This window comes from Octodon degus, unplaced genomic scaffold (genome assembly GCF_000260255.1).
Source record: "Octodon degus isolate 3935 unplaced genomic scaffold, OctDeg1.0 scaffold00147, whole genome shotgun sequence".
NCBI classification, from domain to species: Eukaryota; Metazoa; Chordata; class Mammalia; order Rodentia; family Octodontidae; genus Octodon; species Octodon degus.
This window is the reverse complement of record NW_004524723.1, coordinates 5,698,136-5,718,502: the sequence shown is the minus strand read 5'-3', so window position 1 is coordinate 5,718,502 and position 20,367 is coordinate 5,698,136. Positions and strand designations below refer to the sequence as shown.

The following is a 20,367-nucleotide window of genomic DNA, read 5'->3' as shown; positions in this document are numbered from 1 at the left end:
GATGTCCAGACTTCATTAACAACTGAAACAATCCAAGGCATGGGTCCACCGGAAAGTATTTTACTTGGCAAGGGTAAAGCAAATCTGTTTAGCATAAAGTCCACCAAAACATTTAAAAATACAAGATATGTATTTGTGGATCTTCAGTACTTCATCAAATATTGAAGGGAAAAACACCTAAGTAAAAATTTGAGACTATTTAAAATTTATAAGCTAGAAAAAAAATAAGTAGACTATGAACACAGAAAGTTAGTGGTTTTCAAAGCAATAACAAAAACTTTAAAGGCTGACTGAAAAAAAAAATCTTACCAATCCATAAAAGCACAAAAAGAAAGGACTACTATGACATTACCTGAATCTGTGCCCTATTTCCAGCTGTGATATTGGATATTGTCCAACATGCTTCCTTTTTGATCGATTCTTTTGGGCTACTCAGCAAATGCAATAAACTCTGAAGAGCTGAACAATTCAAAATTACCTAAAAGGAAAAGTTTTAAAGTTTTGCTTACTATGTTATTCCAAATATAAATAAATCTTTTCTCAAGTAACTTATTTAAGGAAAACTAGATAACCCTTGAAATTACATAAAAAGTTCCTTTACATTAAAAAGTATTTACTGCTGTTAAAAATTTTTAAGATTAGCAAACCAATTTCATTACATATATTCCTGACCACTATTATTTAAAATACAATGTTAGTAGTTACAGTAAGATTGTTCATACATCTTCCTGTCCCTACAGCTGAGACTTCCATATGGGCAAATATATCAAGTAATTAGAAAATCTCATAGTTGTAAAACCTTTCATTTAAAAGGATTAAACACACAATATAATCGTCAGTCTCAGTTTAAAGCCTTTGGTAACTATACTTCCAATCAAAAACCACTGTATGATTATGATGACATTATGTGTTTTATACAAAAAAGAAAAATAACCCTATCAAAGAGCATACAAAAATAAGATGAATACATGGAAAAGAGGCCTACTGTCCCAGAAATTAAATCATAAAGCTAGAATCTTGGAACTATTATATGGCAAAAACCAATCACTAAGCAAGAGAATGCATATCTAATTCAGAAACACAGGCAGGCATTTATAAAAATTATGCGCAAGACAAAAGTTAATCCTTTCTAACAGGATAAATCATGAGGGGACTTGACTGACCTTATCAGATACAAAAGTTACATTTCATGTTACATAGGTCTTGCTTTATCTTGGTCTTAACCATCCAGCAGAAAAGTATAAAAACAAGGCATATAAAGTAAAACCATATTAATATGCTGAGCTGTAGAAGGCTCTAGTCAACAACTTCTGCGGACAATCCCCTACTACTGTGGACTACTGGACTGTGTTGGATTGTTTTGCTGAATTCAAGCACCTATAATATTTAGATGCCAATAGAACAGCCATCTCTGACAGGGCTGAACTGGAGCGGGGGATACAGAGGAAGGACCATTTTGTATTTGTATATACAGAATAGTAAGGATAGATGTACGGCTGGTTTGGCTTGGTTCAGTGAGAGGAAGGATTTGTAATAGTAGTGTTTGGATGGGATGTCCTGGCTGCTTCTTGTGCTGTGGATGACTGCTGAGAAGATAACAATGTGCAATGTATTAATTATTGAAAATATCCTATTAATCAGCTTGGAAAGTGTCTCATTGATATCTGTTTCTCAATTTAAAAAAAGTTAATCCTTTCTTTACCTCAATGCCACGAGTGTTACTTAAAAGAACAAGAAGATAGTTAAAAAACAATTCTTAAAAATTAATTGCCAACCTCTACAACCAACTGGTATGTAAAGTCAAAATACCCACATATAACAAAAGATTACCAGTACATAATTAAGCAGAGTTCTATGCTTGAAAGACCTTCTAAGCATAGAAACAAATTATAGGAGGAAAATAAAATTTCATCAAATAAAAATTATCCCTTGTAAAAACATCACTTAAAATTGTTATATAACATTGTGGAAAAGATATTTGTAAAAAAATAATGGTTGATGCCTTTATTACATAAATGAAAAGAAAAACTTCTGATAGAAAATTATCTCATAAGTAATGAAAGAAATGAAAATTAAAATGAAGCCATCTGTTGCCTATAAAAATGCAGCTCCCAAAATAATAAAACTTACAATTAAACAGATCACTGTAAAAACAATTTGATCATAAATATCAAGTCGCATCAAAAAATCCACAATTAACAACATTCTAGGTCCACAATATTTACCCAGAAAAATTATAAACCTTACAGATGAATGTTAAGCAAATATTAAGAGCAGTATATATACAATTACTATGGAAATTCCTACAGAGTCCTCTAGAAACTACGGGGTTCCATTTGACCCAGAGAGTCCTCTTCTTGGTCTCTTCCTGAAAGAATGAAAAGCACCACAGCGCAGTGATACCTGCACACCATGTCCACAGCACACACTTTGTAGTAGCTACATACTGGAAACAGCCCAAACGCTCATCAACCAATGAACGGTTAAAGCAACTGTGTTTTATAGTACTACTGAGCAATAAAGAAGGACAAACTTCAGACATTTCTAGATAAGTGGATGCACCTAGAGAATGGGGCGGGTCAGGGTAGATCTCATACAGGTAACAATATGAATGTGATCAGCATGTACATCTAAACTGTGCCAATGAACTTCATTACTAATTTTTTAAAAAAACCTAAAATACAACTTGAAATAGGAACAATTGCATATTGATGAGATAAATGACTTAATCCTATTATATTGTATATATTAATTCCTTTGTTATCAAATGTGTCACAGGTTTATTAATTCATACAGTGAAACTTTGGTGCAGAACTTTTGTTCATAAAAAGTGGAAACCACAGATGCATAGTGCCATTCTTATCAGGACCGTGTAGGTGAGGTGGTATCTGGCACCCAAAACCCAGGCTAGTCATGAGAAAAGTGCTGGTCAGACCAAAACTGAGCCTACAAAATAGCCAACAGTAACTTCTGCCAAGGTTACCAAAACCAAGAAAACCCTGAGAAACTATTATACCCTAGAAGGACATAAAGAAACAAAGATGAATAAATGTAATGTCATACTGTAGATAAAATCATAACAAAAAGGTTATTAGATGAAACATTGCAATCCTGCTTTATTAGTTAAGGACAGGTATTAGTGATACAGCAAATTTAGACTGAAATATATGGGAATACTCCAACTGGTCTTATTACCCTTTTATAAATTATATATAGAGAAACAGATAAGATTTTGGCATCATGAGACCTTTATAATCTTCACATTTTTCTCCATTTATTAAATTTTCTTTTTCTTTTTTTGGCAGAACTGGCAATTGAACTCAGGCCCTTGTGCTTGCCAGGCAAGCGTTTATTCTATTGAGCCTATCTCCCCGGCGCCTATTAAATTTTCTATAATGAAAAAATATTACTTTTATACTCTTATAGAGTCAAAATAAACCAGAAAGGGGCTGGCGAGACAGCTCAGCAGACTAAAGTGCCTGCTTAGATAAGAGCAGGGGCTGAGGTTCAATTACTGGCACCACATGCCACACCAACCCCACCCCCAGGGTGGGCTGAGCCAGCCACAAAAAAAAAAAAAAAAAAAAAACAAGCAACAGTGCAAGAGATGTTGCAAAGTTATTTTTTAAATGCCAACACAGCAGCAACTGGGGTTCAATCCCCACAGGTGCCATGCTGGCCCCATCCCTGAGGCATGCTGAGACTGATTGAGACTGGGCGTGGTGGTACACACCTATAATCCTAGGGCTTGGGAGGCTGAAAAACAGGAGTATCACTACGAATCCCATTTGTGTAGTGAGACCCTGTAGAGCCTGTACTAAAATACATTAAAAAAAAAAAAAAAAGCCAACACAGAGGTCTAGAAAACAAACATATCAGAATTTAAAGAGACCACCTGGAGAATAATAAACAAACAAACAACTTAAGCTTCATGGAGTGGACCTTGAAATGCACATAAAATTTCTCAAGAAAAGAAGGGAGAGGACACTGTACATGAAGGCTGGAAACAGGCAACTGCAGACAGAGTACTACAAAGTACCATAAGAACCAAAGGCTATGCAGGAAGGCTTCTATGCCCCTAAAAAAGCAGTGAGCTAGAAAAAATAAGAGCAAAATCTTGAAGTAGAAATTCCTTATAGTCTTCAAGGTTCTTTATCTCATAGACTCATTTTTTTCTAAGAAGAAACTAATTTAAGAAAGATTAAGCTATTATTGGGAAGAATAAACAAGAATAACTGCTTATAAAAGTGGAGAGCTAAATTGGGTGAACAATACAGAAACTTCTGTGCATAAGAAAGCAAAGAGCAAAATTAAATAGTCCTGTGTGTGGGTCTGACAACAGTGAGGATCCACAAGACTTGCTATACAAAAGAGACACCAAACATGACTGTACCATTTTAAATGTACAGGAAAACTTAAAACTTGCAGCTTGCTCTATATGGAGAAGATAACATGATAACATGTGAAACATGCAAGGAGAGATGCTAACCCAGCTTCGGCAAAGATGGAGGAGTCCACTGGAGGAGTCACAACTGGACATACAGACTCAGAATGTTATTCCACTAAACTAGTATCTTTTGAGTCCCTACACATTATGCCATGAATTGAAAGACTCTAGAGGCACAAAAATAAACAAACCTGACCCAGACTGCCTCTAGAATTTTATAACCTTGTACTAGACAGTTACATGCTATGATTCATGTTTTGATAAGAAGAAGGATCACCTAACTTGAAAGTTTGGGTCAAAGCTTCCCACAGAAAATGTTAATACCAAGTTGTAAAGAATGACAAAATCAGGGCCAGGGAGATGGCTCAGTAGAATAAGCGCTTGCCTGTCAAGCACAAGGGCCTGAGTTCAATCCCTGGTTCCACAAAAAAAAATTTATTAAAGGGGCTGGTGAGATGGCTCAGTGGTCTAAAGCACCTACTTAGAACAAGCTAAGCTAAGCAAAGCACAGGGACCGCGGTTCAATCCCCCAGCACCACATACCAGCCAGCCCCGCCCCCTGGTGGGCTGAGCTGGCCACACACACACAAAATAAACAAATAAATAAATATTAAAAAAAAAAAAGAATGACAAAATCGTAGTGGCTGTATGTAAAATGGGGAATGGAAGCAGGTGGTGTTCCATGCAGCGGGAACAAAGTATGTGTTATGGTTCAGAGCTGAGAGTGACTGCACAAAGCTAATCCAGGGAACCCAACATGGCAACAACATGACACAGAAACTTTCTGGGATGTGTGGCTAGGGGATCAAACCCAGCACGTTCGCTATAGTACGCAAGCATTCTCCCACTGAGCTGTATCTCCACCCTAGAATTCATCCCCCATTATTTTTCTGAAATATACTAAAACAGTTTAGAAAGTCAGGAAGCATAAAACACTATATACTTAAGACTCTCCCATTCCTGTACCCTAACCAACCAGTTCTCCTCATAGATAGCCAGCGTTATTATTTTCTATGTATCCTTCCAGAGATAATGGTAAACAAATACAATCAAATATACATGTTCTTCACTTGTCTAAAATGTCTAAACTAAGTACTGCAAGGGATGAGTAAACACAGAATAAAAGGACTTAATAAATGGTAAGAGTTAAGAGGAAAGAATCAAATACATGCCTGCGTTCCTGGCATGGGCAAATGGTAATGCTGTTCACTGAGACAGGGATAGCAGATTCAGATATACAGGGGGACTGAGTTCCCTTGAGGACAGTATAAACTGGAAGTAAACATGTTAAGCGTTAGAAGACACTTGAGAAAACAAATCTAATTTCACTACTTTTAGAGATTAAAAAAGTGAAAACAGTGAGGCATGATGTAATCCCAGCACTCAGGAGACTGAGACAGGAGGATTGCTTTGAGTTCGAGGCCAGCCTGGGCTACAAAGTGAGTTCAAGACTAGCCTGGACTGCATAGCGAGCCCTATCTAAAAGAGAAACACACACAGTGAAAACATTAAATGCCTTCCTAAACTGGAATTGGTTAAGAGCGAGCTAAGATGGAACACTAATACCTAGTAATTCCCAATCCATGCACATAAGGTCATCAGTGAAATTATAAATAAGACCTACCAATGAAGCCAAAGAACTTCCCCTAGAAAGTACTGTAAACAAGAAAGAATAGGAAAAGTACCTTGCTATGATGAAATGGTCAGTTAGGCAAAGAACTAAGATACTACAACATCACTGAAGTTTACAAGGATAGTTTTAAGACACCATCATCAATGCAACTGAAACATCTTGAGAAGAATTAACTAGAATAATCCAGTGTGCATAGGTCTTGATATCAAAAGTTACCACAGAACCCAAAACTGCTACAAGCAACAGATCAACAGTTACCAAATGAATTGGCCAAAAGAAAAAAAAAAAGAATAATTTTTTTTCAATGCTGAGAATTGAATCCAGGGCATTGTTTTTATTGTATTTTATACTTTAAGACACAGTCTTGCAAAGTTGCTCAGGCTGGGCTTGAAAGGATGATCCTCCCAACTCAGCCTCCCAGAGTACATTTTTAACAAACTGTGGTAAAACAAAGTATCCATTCTACTCAATATTACAGAATACTGTAATAGAAATGATCACAATGAAGAAAAACAGTAGTTATCACTTATTCTTACCTGTGTCTGAATATCATCTCCTGTGACAATGTTTCCCACAGCCCGCAAAGCCGGAGAAACTACTTTATAATCATTATGCCTACAACCATAAAAAGAAACATCATAAGTCAACAGTTCTATGTGAAGTATCTTTCCTTTGCTGCTAAATCCCAAAGATATATACAATTAAGACTTCACAGCAGAAAGACAGCTATCCTGACTATGGAAATCTCATCTTGATGCTAAAATGTTTGGTGTCCCCAAAGGAATCACACATCTTACCTAATAATCCTCCCCAGATATTTCATAACCTGGACTCTAAGCCCTACACCCATACTTTAATACAGATCTCATTTCCTCCTTAACTGATCTGCATTGCTAAGATAATGCAGAACATTTGTTAACACTGTTACACAGCTCTTTTTAAAGTTTTAGAACTATTTCATTTTCAGAGGTAAAACTGATGTCAATAGCTAGATGTAAGGGCTGGTGAAATAGCTCAGGGGACTAAGCGCCTGCTTAGGCAAGTGCAGGGACCAGGGTTGCATCCCTGGTACCACATTCCATGATGGCCCCACCCCCTCAGTGTGGCGCACTGAGCCAGCCACAAAAGAGTCCAGGCATGGTGGCATACACCTGTAATCCCAGTGCAGGGAGACGGGCAGGCCTGAAAACAAGAGGGTCACTATGAGTCTAAGCTGTGTAGTGAGACCCTGTACCAAATACATAGGGAAGGGGAGGAGAGGGGAGGAAGAAGGCGAAGGGCAGAAGGAAAGGTAAGGGAAGGGAAAAGAAAGGGAAAGAGTTCACATTTCAAATGCTGAACTCTTTCTAGTGTATTACCAAACTGGTCTAAAAAATCCCTCCATAAAGACTTACTCAAAAAGATATTAAGTCCTGAGTAAGTCAGTCCTTTATCTTCAATGTTCCTTTTTATGCATTCAGTTGTCGCAGGGTCTCACTACACAGCTCGGACTTGTGGAGATCCTCCTGCTTTCAGCCTCCCCAGTGCTGAGATTACAGGTATGCACCACCTGGTCCAGACTCTGGCGCATTCGGCTCCCCGATGGCATGCGGTGCAGGGGATGAACTGAAGTCCCTGCACTTGCCTAAGCAGGCATTTTAGTCCACTAAGCTATCTCGTCAGCCCCTCTTTTAACTTTCTTGAAAGCTCTTGCTTCTCCCTTCCCTTTTTTTTTTTAAATATTTGTTTGCTTAGTACAGGGTCTCGCTACCCAGCTCTGACATGTAGTGATCCCCCTGTCTCAGCCTTCTCAGTGCTGGAATTACAGGCGTGTGCCACCATACCCAGTTTTGGTGGCCGACAGGCATGTGCTGACAGGGGGGCCAGTGTGGTTTGCCAGGCTGGTGATTAGACCGCTGAGCTAGCTCCCCAGCCCTCTCTTCCCTTCAGGAAGATTGATTTCTCTTCTTAAAACTGCACCAGTTTCTTCACATTTACTTCAAGATTTGATGACTAAAAAGAAATGATTACAATATAACCTAGTGGCTAAAGGATACAAAGAACCTGAGCCCTGAAGCATCATATGGCCTTGAATCCACAGCAGCTCTTCTTGACTGATCTGCAAGCAGTGCCAGCTGTGTTCTGTGTATTACACTTATCTAGCCCACTCTGCATGTCTCACCTCAGATGTCTATCTCTATGAATCTAATTAAATCTTATGTTGCTTTTCCTTATTATCACTATTTTTCTTCTATACATATTGTTGAAAATTTTGATTATTAGTCTCAAATTACTTGTCACAAGTAAATCTTTCTCTGCACCATGGCAATTATAAAAAATAAATGTTTAAATGTCTGATATTAGTCTATATTAAGGTCTAAATGATTGATAAAAAAACTTTTAGTGACAACATGAATTTTTGGGGTTCCTTTTTGTTATTAAAGTTTGTTGGGTTTTTCAGTATTTTCAGACAGGATCTTGCTATGTAGCCCAGGCTCGCCTGCTGCATCAGCCTCCTAACTGCAAGAGTGCTCCAATTACAGCTATGTACCACCACCCCCTGCAGCAGAATGACTTCTGATGTCCACTGGTTGATTATAGGTCATCTACTATGGTCTCAAACTATACAGACCAGTTTTCCCCAATGTTTATGCTGAAACAGTGTTTACAGCAGAAGAGTAAGTTTTTCTAAGTCTCAAAAAACTAAATCGAAATATTTAACATCAATATAAAAAAGTAACAAAAGAATAACAACACAAAGCACATAAGTGCCTGCCTGAGTTCAATCCCCAGGACCAAAAAAAAACAAAAAAAAAAAATCTAAAGCACAGTAAATCTGTAAAATGTACAAAGAACTAACGTTTAAATATTAGCAACTGGAAAACTTAATATAAGGGCAAGAAAGCAGACACATATTCTTAAAGATAACTTACATCAGCAGCTCCACGAGTCTCCTACACACTCCTGCATCAATGACTGCTTGAATTTTATCATTGGGTCCATCTGATAGATATGAGAGGGCCCAGCACGCATCAGCCAATACATCAGTGTCATTGACAAAAAGCAACCAGGAAAGCACATTCAGACAAGGGGAAACCTGTAAAAGGTTTTTAATGGAAAACAAAACATTCTTAGTGGACCAAAAAGGTAGGGAACATCCACAAATGTCAAAGTTATGACACAATACTATAAAGACACTGTGTTAGGAGCAAAAAAATGTTAAAGTTTTAAGTTCAATTTAAAGCCTTTTATAGAGAGTGAGAAATAACAGCAAATTAAACTACAAAAACCCTTTATCAAAAAATTGTCTTTCTGTAAACATGGCCTGGGGTGACACATGCCTGTAATTCCAGCACTTGGGAGGCTGAGGTAGAAGGATCACTATGAGTTCAAGGTCAAACTGAATTACAGAGCAAGACTCTATGTCTCAAAAAAACAAAAAATAAGAAAGTAAAAACAAAAAACATTAATTACTACATTTTTTTAATTGAGCTTTTTGCCAATTTCACACAAGCATAGTCCTTACCTTTGCAAATTCTGGAGGTGGACTTTTCCCTCTACAGAGATTAGACAAAGCCCATACTGCATTCCGGGTCATGGTCAGGCGGTTTTGCTTTGAAAATAACCTGCAAGCATGATGGTGCAATGGTAAATTTTATAGTATTAATTCTTTGATCACATAAAATAAGCATTGCCTTTTATCCAGAACAGTAAAACTTCATGAATTTTAATGCACCTAATGCAGAATTTTAGCACAGGAGTAATACAGGTCACACAAGTGATTTGAACAAATTAACAAGAAAATATATGTAATGAACACCTAGGAAATCCAAAATGATTTCCAAAGATATAATGCTTCCTGAGGAACTTCCCAAGATTTTGTTAATGAAAAACAAAAACAAAAAAACCCATAAAGAAAAGAAGGAAACTTACTGCAAAAGAGGAGGAAGGATATTGCAGTCTAAGACATAGTCCCGGCACATAGTACTATCTCCAGCGATGTTGCCCAGAGCCCAGACTGCCTGTGAAGAAATTATTCATTAACGATGGTTGTGTAGTTTTAAGTTCCTCATAATTCTTTAAAAAAAAAAAAAAAAAGATGCCAGCACATCATAGTAACACTTTAATAAATTACATAGTAGTCAATATATTATACATGTACTATTAACATTAAATTCATTCATCAGAAAGTCAAATGAAATCGTTGTAGGACTGGAGAAACATGATAAATACCACTCTTTTTTATGTACTTAGTAGAGGGTTTACAGGGTCTCACTACACAGATTGGACTCGTACTGATTCTCCTGTTTTCAGTCTCTATAAATACCACTCGTTTTTTGTTTTTGTTTTTGTTTTTTTGCGGAACCAGGGATTGAACTCAGGCCCTTGCGCTTGCCAGGAAAGCGCTTATTCCACTGAGCCATCTCCCTAGCCTCATACAGCAGTTGTTTAGGCAGACACAGGGACCAGGGTTTGATCCATGGCACGCTGAGATAGTGAATGAGACTGGGCATGGTGGCATATGAACTTAGGAAGCTGAAAACAAGAGGACCACTACAAGTCTGATATGTGTAATGAGATCCTGTACACCTTGTACTAAATATATAAAATAATAAAATAGCAACCAGTATAAAGAGAATGAGAAGTGCTATTAAAATACAGTTAACTTTATCAAACTTGTTATGAATGTGTGTTTCATGTTATACAGACATTCATACTGTACATTTTACAGTAATTTTTACATAAATACATGTATGCTGACGTATGCCAGTTAAAGCTCAATAAAACTAAAATAAGGGAGCTAGGGAGATGGCTCAGCATAATAAGTGCTTCCCTGGCAAGTGCAAGGGTCTGAGTTCAATCCCCGGTCCCAAAAAAAAAAAAAAAAAAAAAAAAAAAAAAACACTAAAAAATAAAATCACACTCATTTAGTAGTGACCTATCTTCACACATTTGATAAGTTAGCTGTAATAAAACATTCATGCTGTGTCTTTTTCTAAACAAAAAAGGCGAAGATCTTCTACTTCAATACTAACACTAAAGACTCCTAAATAAAAAGCTTTCACATCAGTCACTGTTTACATAGACTAAAAAAATCTATCTACAGAGCTTAATGAATTCCAGGTTAGAAGCTGGGTATGGTGACACAGGCCTGTAATACCAGCCGTACTGAGTCCAAGGCAGGAGGATCATTAAGAGTTCAAAGCTAACCTGAGCTACACAGTGAGTTCAAGGGTAGCCTGAACTACAAGGCAAGACCTTGACTCAAGAAATCCAGGTTGGAGGGAAAACAGTGTTATGGGTCTACAGTACATTGTGCCCCTTGTCATCAAAAGTTTCTATTTTGGTTAAATTTAGAATTTTAGAAAACTCCCCACAACAAACAATGTATTGTCATGATCAAGTAGTCAAACTGAGATCTTGAATATGTCTAAAGGGAAAATTTTATTCATCTGCTTCTGTTTCTCTATTGCACTTTTTACCTGTTCCTGTACATCTTCAAACTCTGAGCTGAGCAACTCTATGAAGATGGGCACTGCTCCTGCCTGAATCACAATCCGCGTCTGAAGAGAATTTCCTGAAGCAATATTTGTCAGTACCCATGCTGATTCAAACTATAAAGATAAAAATAAATTTTATTATCTTTTTAGAATTTAAAAACTTATTTACTTAAAACAATAAATGTATCTGTACATGAAGAAAGTGTCTGAGATCCGTTTTTCCATATCATCTATCAGGTGAACACTATTTAACTATTTTAAACACTCCCAGATGAAATAGTTCAGCCTAGAGGAATTCTCCAGTTGTCTAAAATTTCAGAGCAAGATGGAGTTAGTGTAAGACCATAACCCCAAAATGAGTATTTCATATGCTGATATGGAATGATCTCCTACAGTTTAAATGACAAAAAGCCCACCCAAAATGCAAATCAATAGATTAATATGGTATTGTTTTAAGGATTAAAAGGAAATATATTCATTAATATACTCATTGCATAGATCATCTCAGGAGTGAGTCACAAGAAACTCTAAATGCTTGTTGCCCACATAGAAAAGGACTGAATAACCACAGAACAAGGGCAGAAAAAGCAATTTCACTGGAAAGCCCTACGTTCTTTTGGCACTGTACTATGTATCTTAGCTAATAAAAATTTCTAGAGGATAAACAAAATAAAATGGAAAGAATATCAGTGTTAAATGTATAAAATATAGTCAGTGAAAAATGTGGAATGTCTCAAAACAGGTCAAATTTAATCCAAATATTAAGTAGGTAAAACAAGTTAACAGGCATACAACTAACAGATAAAACTATTTCAAAGCACGATTTTCCAATAAATAATAAGGTCAAAATTGAGGTACAGAGTTTTTTGTTTTAACCAGGGATCAAACTTGGGACCCTGTGCTTGCCAAGCAGGCGCTTATACAGCTGAGCTATATCCCTGGCCCTACAGAGATGTTTTAAAAAAGATCATTCTGAACAGGGAGAGGGGGAAAAAAGTGAAGCGAGTAAAGGCTAATCTGTTACTAGAGCCACAAGAAACAAAATATAAAAGATAATTTAGCCAACAAAAGCCAATGTGTATCATTAATTCAATTCTACTTAGCTAAGAATTAATTTAAATTTTAGATTGGTATCTTCCCCTATTCTATGTATCCTTTACTGAAGCATAAATGCAGAGGAAAAAGTCAACAGTATGTTCTTTGAATAAGACAACAACAAGGCCTCAAAAGATACACCTGCACCTTTTTCTAAGCTTCTGCATAAAAGGCAACTTATAAAGAAAACCATCAATCACTGAGGGTGAAGGAAGATGGGGTGAAGAGGGTGGACAATCTCATCAGCACAGTCCAAAGCTGATCATGAATGACAGCAACTTCATAGAAGACACTTAAAGAGGGGAAATGTTCGAAGAAACCTATAAAAGTAACAACAGCAAATGCAATAAAGTAGTTTGGCAACCCGTGTAGGCCCTGAAAGTATACCAGCTATGAGGTCCACACTAAGAACACCACTTTTAAAGAGGACAAATTATTGTATCTGATAACATTTCATTGTAATAGAAGTTTATGAAACTTAGGGTTTAAGCCCTGAATACCATTAAAAAACACTTTCCATGCATTTATTTCTATAATTAATGAAAGCAATGCTTGAACCCTTTCAGTTTGTCAGAATTAGGACATTTACATTTGCACAGTGCTTTATCTTTTCAAAGGATTATTCACATATTCTGAGGTGGTCTTCAGAACAATCCAGGGAAATACAATGCCTAGCTTTTCTAGCTATGAATGAAAGATTCAACAATTTAATTGATGGTTTGAGTAATGTTAAGCAGCCAGTCAGAGGACTAAATCACAAACTCCTAATGTAGTATGCTATGAAGCATAGGCATAATTTCTTCTCTAAGATTTACATACTAGCATGAGAATACTTCATTTGTTTTAGTTGTGGAATCAGGGGCAAAATATTTCAAGGAGTGGCCTGCCAGATTATTTATGCTAAATAAACAAACAAACAAACAAGAGTTCATCAAAATGGTTCCTGTGCCTACTAGAATTAGTTAAATCAAAGCTGCATTATGCGAGTATAAAACCAGAAGGCAGGCACAAAGCTCAATGAAGTTATTACATGCTGCAAAAACCAAGTAAAAGAAATGAAAACTGTAAGAAAACTTGATCTTCAAATAATAATGTAAAAGGTATATACATGTCAAAGAAAGAAAAGATTTCAGTGGCATTTTTTTTCCAGTGGCATTTTGATGAAGAAGAAATGATAACCTGGAAAAATAAAAAGATGTATTAAGGTTATTAGTGAGAAAAAAAAAAAAATGACTTAGAATACTAACTGGTACCAGAGTTCAAAGTAAGTTTAGGACCATTTCTAGAGAAAACATAAAGGATTCCAGAAGCTATTCAAGTGAACAAAATGATGAAATAAAATAAAATAGATAATTAAGAAAAATAAATGAATAAAAAATATGGATGTTAAAATTAGAAATCCAGCACTCCTTAATAAAAACACTGTATCAGAGTTATGTTCATTATTAAGAAGTATACAATGATGATGACCTCCAAATGCAAAGACTCAAGAACAGAAATCAAAAATTAGTTTTGTTGTTATAAGGAACAGGAGGAGTAACTATAACCAGAGGGCCACTCACATATTCATAACCATATTCACAGACATTAATAAGGCAGAAAAAGTATGCACAATGCCAACCACTCTGAGGTTTCTCACCATATAAAAACTCACCAAGCTTCATTTGTAAAATTTTCTATACCTACTTGTGTATTAGAGACACTGCTATTAATGTTTGAAGAATCAACTCTTAAATGTGTTTAACATGGAAGAACATTCTTTAAATACTTTGAACTACACAACTTTCCTTTGACCATGCTCTATACATATTTCACTGAGATTTGCATTAAAAAAAAAAAAATTCTGGCCCTGGTACTATATGAAACTTTAACCCAGAAGAAAACTGAAATAGGAATGCCCAGAACTGATGACAAACACAACACATAAAGTTATAATAGACACAGCCAAAAAATAATTATACAACTCAAGAGAAAATCAGTAACCTAAAAAGATTAAAAAAAAAAAATCTAAGAAATGGTATTACTTGAAGAAATGGTGGCCAAAATAACTATAGTCATCACTTCCCCTTTTTTAAACTAGTATTCTTACTATTCCAAGAATGGCAGGTACCACACAAGAAAACAACCTATCATGCAACTAACTGCTTATAAACTATCACTCCACTATTAGTTTTCACTGTGGAGAACTTGCTAAGTAGGGCTATAACTGAAATCTGCACACTGAAGATTTGATGTTTTCTGTCTCCCCTTTCTCAGTCTCTACCTTCTGGTGCTCAGCTTCTTAAATAAGGAAAATGAGAATCCAAAGCTGAAGTACTTCTGACCTCCTATCAAGTTTCCCACTCCAGATTGAGGTACGCCTGGTTCCCTTTCTCCATTTGGATCAGGACTCTGTTGCTGGCCACTTTGCCGGTTCCAGTCTGGTTCCTAGCAAATGCCAGGCTCACCTGGAGAGCAAGTGAAAAGAAAGGATCACATCAGAAAAATAAACCCAGATATCAAACTCTGCAGAGAATAGTGCCTGTGTCATCTGAGCAACCTTCCAGGAAAGCACAGAGATCAATGAAAATGGGAAAAGGCATAGGAGGGTGAAGGCTTACTGCAGTTTATCACACTTAGCTTTTAGAAGGGACAAGAAAGGCAGGAAAGGGGACATTTAACCAAGTTAAACTTACGCCTTTTAATGGAGTACCTGTCTATTTCTAGACATATTTATACGGTTCTATAAGGTTTGATAATGCAACATCTTAGCACTGCAAAAGACAGTACAAAGATGCTGAGCCTGAACTCAAAAGAATGAGTCCACAACATACCGCAAGGAGGATCAATCTCACACCAAAGGCTCAATGCCTGAGACATACATGTCACTGAGCTCAAGAAATGCTCTTAACTAAAATCCTACATCCTGCCTATATTCCCCCAAAGACTGACAAGTGAGTACTGGGGTAGGAAACAGTGATTTTTAGCACCCTTGTTTGAAGTGCCTCATTCATCTGAGAAACCAGAACTGGAATGAAGAGACCCTTCACCAGGAGTCTCAATTCCTTAGCTATGAAACAATGAAATCTATGGAACTCAATTTGTGAGTTAAGACATCAAATTTCCTCTTGGTATAATACAGTGTTGGCTCTCTTTCTGCAAGAGAAATGGCCAAAGCCTTACACCAAAGACGCATGATTTGTATTCCTTGTAAGTAGCCAGGAGTACCGGGGCTACTAGCTTATGTCCTATCTTCTCCAAGAAGCTAGAAAGGAATACCCTCCAAGCTTTTTGGAGTATGTCTAATTATTGAAGGAAAAGCATGAAGTCTCTTGGCCTTAAGGTCTTGGAATTTTCTTGTTCCACCAGCTTATACAGTGGCCAAAGTAATCATTATTCACAATGGAAAAAGAGTATCATCCTGTACTTAAATGTGCCCAGAAGAAAGGGTAGAGATGACAACCCTTGAATAATTAAGCTGAAATCATGAAAATCATGGGGTGGTCAATTCCAGAAGCTTAATTTTTAAAAAATCACTCTGCCTAATTATTAATTTGTATGAGGATGGAATCTAGAAATACAGACAGAAGAAAATTAGGTATTTCTGAAGGCTTTTATCTTCAGCTATGTTAAGATATGTTCCAGGAAGTAGAGTTTCAAGGGTAAGCCAGGTCCAGAGGACACTGTTAGAGAACATACTATACTCCCAATCATGTACATCAGAATGTGTGTGTTGGGGGGGGGGTCATTTTACTTCCTTCATTTCATGTCTGAAAATTTACACATTCCTTTCCTATGTATAAAAACAAGACTTTTGCAATCACCTATGAAAAAGCACTACACTCAGGAATAAAACCAGTCTCAACTATACTCAATTCCAGAGATAAGACAGAAACATTTTTTCCACCATGAACAAAATAATTTTCCCTACCTCCCTCTTCCTACAAAGCAATTCAAATGATAAACTGCAGTAAGTTCCTCATTTGCTCCCTCTGGTTCTCTTGGCAGGCTCTTTAGCTCAGGCTCTGTTCTCTGCAGTGTTGATTATCTGGATTTCCTTTTTTCTGAGCAAAGTCTCTCTTCCCTTGCTCTCAGGATGAATGTGGTTGTTTTCAGGTGTCTGGTGATTCTGGCCGTAGATGGGGCCAGAATTACAATCCAGGAGGCAGCTAGCAAAACAGAGTCTTAATTCAAATAAAGACAGGGACTGGTTAGTTCTCAAACTGGAGAAGGAAAACTGACAGGACACAAAAGTACTCTACCTTTTCTGGATTTCTTGTCTTTCCTCTGGAAGGAACTCACCACCGCAATAAAGATTAAAGAAACAAAGATACAGTAGGACAAAATGAGAGAAAATATCAAGACAAAGCATTAAGACTTCTGAATAATCTACAATGGTCTGGCCAATAAAGAGCACAGGTGAGGGTGGGGGTGTGCACAACAATTATAAAAAAATTCTCTGCTCTCTACATAGCACCAGCAGAAGCACATAAATGGGAGAGGGAATCCATTACTAACTTTTTACTGGCCAATATTTACTTGAAAAAATAATCTCACTTCGTGTTCTACTTAGTACCTAGCTAAATTTTACAGCTGCATTCCCCAAAGTGTCTAACCACTTCAAAACAGACACCACAGAAAGAACTATAAAAGATCACAGGTATTTGTTGATAATACAAATACCATACTGATTCAACTAGCTACACCAAAGAAGACTAGATGGTGAACATGTACCAGCTTACTAAAAATCCAACTTTACTAAAGTTAAGAAAAAATAAACTATACAAGGATGACAGTTGTTAACTGATTCCTTTTACTGTGAAAATTATCCAATCCAAATGTTAAGAGAATTTCCTCTTGGATTCCTTCTAGAGTTCAGTATTTAAAGATTAAACTGATATAAGCAGAGATATATAGATTCTCAACAAAGCTACCTCTCCTTGTCAGTGCTTCTAGACTAGAAGGAAGACAAGTGAGGACCAGGGCGATGAAGGAGCTTCTGATCCAGCCACAGTACACCATCCCAAGAGAGCCAACAATATCCACAGAACCTCCAAAGCCTGCAAATCCTCCAAAGCCAAATTTTACACAGCTCCCCCTAAGTTCCTATTTATAATGGCTCCTAAAGTCCAGTTTTTCCCTATTACCTAAGGATCATCTACAATAATAAAATGATGAAAGACACAGATTCAACAAGAGTATAATCAGACTTTGCATGTCAACGAAGCTATAAAAAATTCCAATTCATTTATGAGGAGTACCATCAACAAAATCCTTTATATAGGTAAGACAAGTAAAAAATTCATATACAGAAAAGGCTTTTTAATCAGTGCATACTTGCACTAATACATACATAATGAATACAATCACCTTGGGGAGGTGGTATATACACATGTCACATTTTAGTTTTTTGTATTTCCCCTTCCCAGCCTCTCCCTCCAAAATGTAGGTTTCACAGAAAACTAAGTTATGAGGCAAAAAATGAAAATGTTCCGTACCTGCAGTGTACAGTTTTCTTTTCTCTTGAGGAATTCCACAAACCTGGCCACTACTCCTGGGGTGCTGATAACTTCATCAATAGGAGGGTTAGGTTCTGTTTCCAAATAAAATAGATAGAAAAGAAGAAAAGCAATCCTTTGATTTCAATACAAGGACTTTATAACTCAAAATTACTTAAAAATACCATTCAAATGCTGGATATGGTGACACTTGGGAGGCTGAGAAAAAGAGTATCACTGAGTTCAAGGCTAGAATGAAGTATACAGGACCACCATGTCTCAAAAACAAACAAAACAAACCCAAAGGAAACCACACTCTATTTAACAGCTCTTTCATTTAAAAACTCTAGTTAAAAAATAAAAAGGCTGAGTTTGGTCATTTTGAGAGTAGGATAGTTCAAAAGGTTTCACACAAAGGACACAGGTATTAATATAAAAATGACAGATGGACAGAATTGCTCATTTGCTGTGTTTTCATAATGCTAAGGAAACTTACTTTTTTTTAGCCTCAGAGATGAACCCAGGGCTTGTACATGCTGACAAATGCTTTAACTGAGCTATACTCCTAGTTTCTAAGAATTCTTAAAAATTAAAATTACTGGGGGCAGGGAGATAGCTCAGCGGAATAAGCACTTGCCTGACAAGTGCAAGGACCTGAGTTCAATCCCTGGTTCCGCCAAAAGAAAAAAAATATATTAAAATTCCTATAGCTACTATTTAAGGAAATTTAAAAAGAGAATAGATATCCAAAGACAGTTAATCACATTATGCTTTCTTCTGGCTTTTCTATACATATCGTTTAGTCTATTTTTGTTTATCATATGTTGGCCTTAAAAAAAAAAAAAAAAGGCATCACAGAATTCTCTGTGCTAACTAGATCTTGATTTAATACGCAGCAAGAATAACATTTCATTCTTGACAACATAGTACTTTATAAAAGAAGTCATTAAAAAGAAAACTGTAGGGGCTGGGGAGACAGCTCAGCAGAATAAGCACTTCTCTGGCAAACACAAGGGCCTAAGTTCAATCCTCGGTTCCACAAAACAAAACAAAACAAAAAACCCAGAAAACTGTATTTCATGGATAGGCAATGTCAGATAATCAGACTAATAATTTCAGCAAGAGAACAGATTTTAATAACATTCACATAGCAATACTAGAAAAACACAGTGAAATCACAGTAACAAAGATTCTTAGCAACATCAATGGCCTCACTGAAAGAAGGCACTAATGACTCAATACTGACTTGAGACAGAGAGGGCTCTGAGGACTTGTCCTTCATCTGGTTCAACATTTTTCTCTCATTTAAATAAATGGCATACATAAATTGGATGATAATAAATATAAGTTGGTATAATATACAGAACTACAGAAATTTTTTTAAAAAGTCTGGCAACAAAACAAAAAAAGCGGGCAGCAATGTGTAATACAAAACCCATGGCTGAATACCTCTCATCTTGGTCTTCTAAATGTGTACCATTTCTAATGTCGTATCAATTATTATACTCTCTTTAAAATAAATTTTAAAAAAGAAAAGCAAGATTTCTTGAAAGCAAGTGTTAATATTCAAATTTGTCCAGTCTTGCATAACTATATCTGTTAATCTGATTTTAACAGATTTGATGATAAAAATAGATAATATAACAATCATTGTTAACTATTCCTGTTTTAAAAATCTGAAATGTGTATTGTTGTGTTATCCTGTTTCCACCATTTTTTCTATTTGGTTTTGCTTCTGTTTTTCTTCTTCAAAATAAAATAAAATTAGCTTTAAAAAAAAAAAAGCAAAACCCACAAAACATTTTTCTGTTCTGGGGGGGTGGTGATATGTCACTATGTTGCCGAGCATGGCACTGAACACTTGGCTCATGTGATCCTCTTACCTCAGCTTCACAAGACTACTTGGGAGTATAGACCTGCTTCAAAACTGATTCTAAAAAGTAATTTCAAAAGCCCATATCACTTCTCAATGATCACACTACATTTCATGAAGAAAAATGCTAAGAATTTGGTTTGCTGAAAATATGATGAAATGTTACTATGTTGTGACTACCAAAACAAAGACAAATTATTAGAATAGACAATCTTAGGACAAAAAGGCAAACTCTGACCATGCTCATCAGTAATAACACATCTGGAGCCGGAGAGAGAGCTCAGTGGCGAAAGTGCCTGCCTGGAAAAGGGCAAGGTCCTGAATTTGATCCCCAGCACAAGAAAGAAAGAAAGAAAGAAAGA

General features: G+C 36.5%; 1 protein-coding gene across 2 annotated transcripts in view; it reads right to left on the bottom strand.

Annotated features, from left to right (window-relative positions):
• The window catches only part of Kpna1 (karyopherin subunit alpha 1), a 79,096-nt gene that overhangs the window by 13,407 nt on the left and 45,322 nt on the right, over positions 1 to 20,367 (bottom strand). For both annotated transcript variants that reach the window (XM_004642192.3, XM_023702196.1), the window contains exons 5-11: positions 18,133 to 18,227; positions 11,543 to 11,674; positions 9,993 to 10,081; positions 9,586 to 9,685; positions 8,993 to 9,156; positions 6,617 to 6,695; positions 353 to 478 (exon numbers count right to left, since the gene is read on the bottom strand). In XM_004642192.3, coding sequence (XP_004642249.1) covers positions 353 to 478; positions 6,617 to 6,695; positions 8,993 to 9,156; positions 9,586 to 9,685; positions 9,993 to 10,081; positions 11,543 to 11,674; positions 18,133 to 18,227 — 785 coding nt within the window. The remainder of the gene's footprint in view (positions 1 to 352; positions 479 to 6,616; positions 6,696 to 8,992; positions 9,157 to 9,585; positions 9,686 to 9,992; positions 10,082 to 11,542; positions 11,675 to 18,132; positions 18,228 to 20,367) is intronic.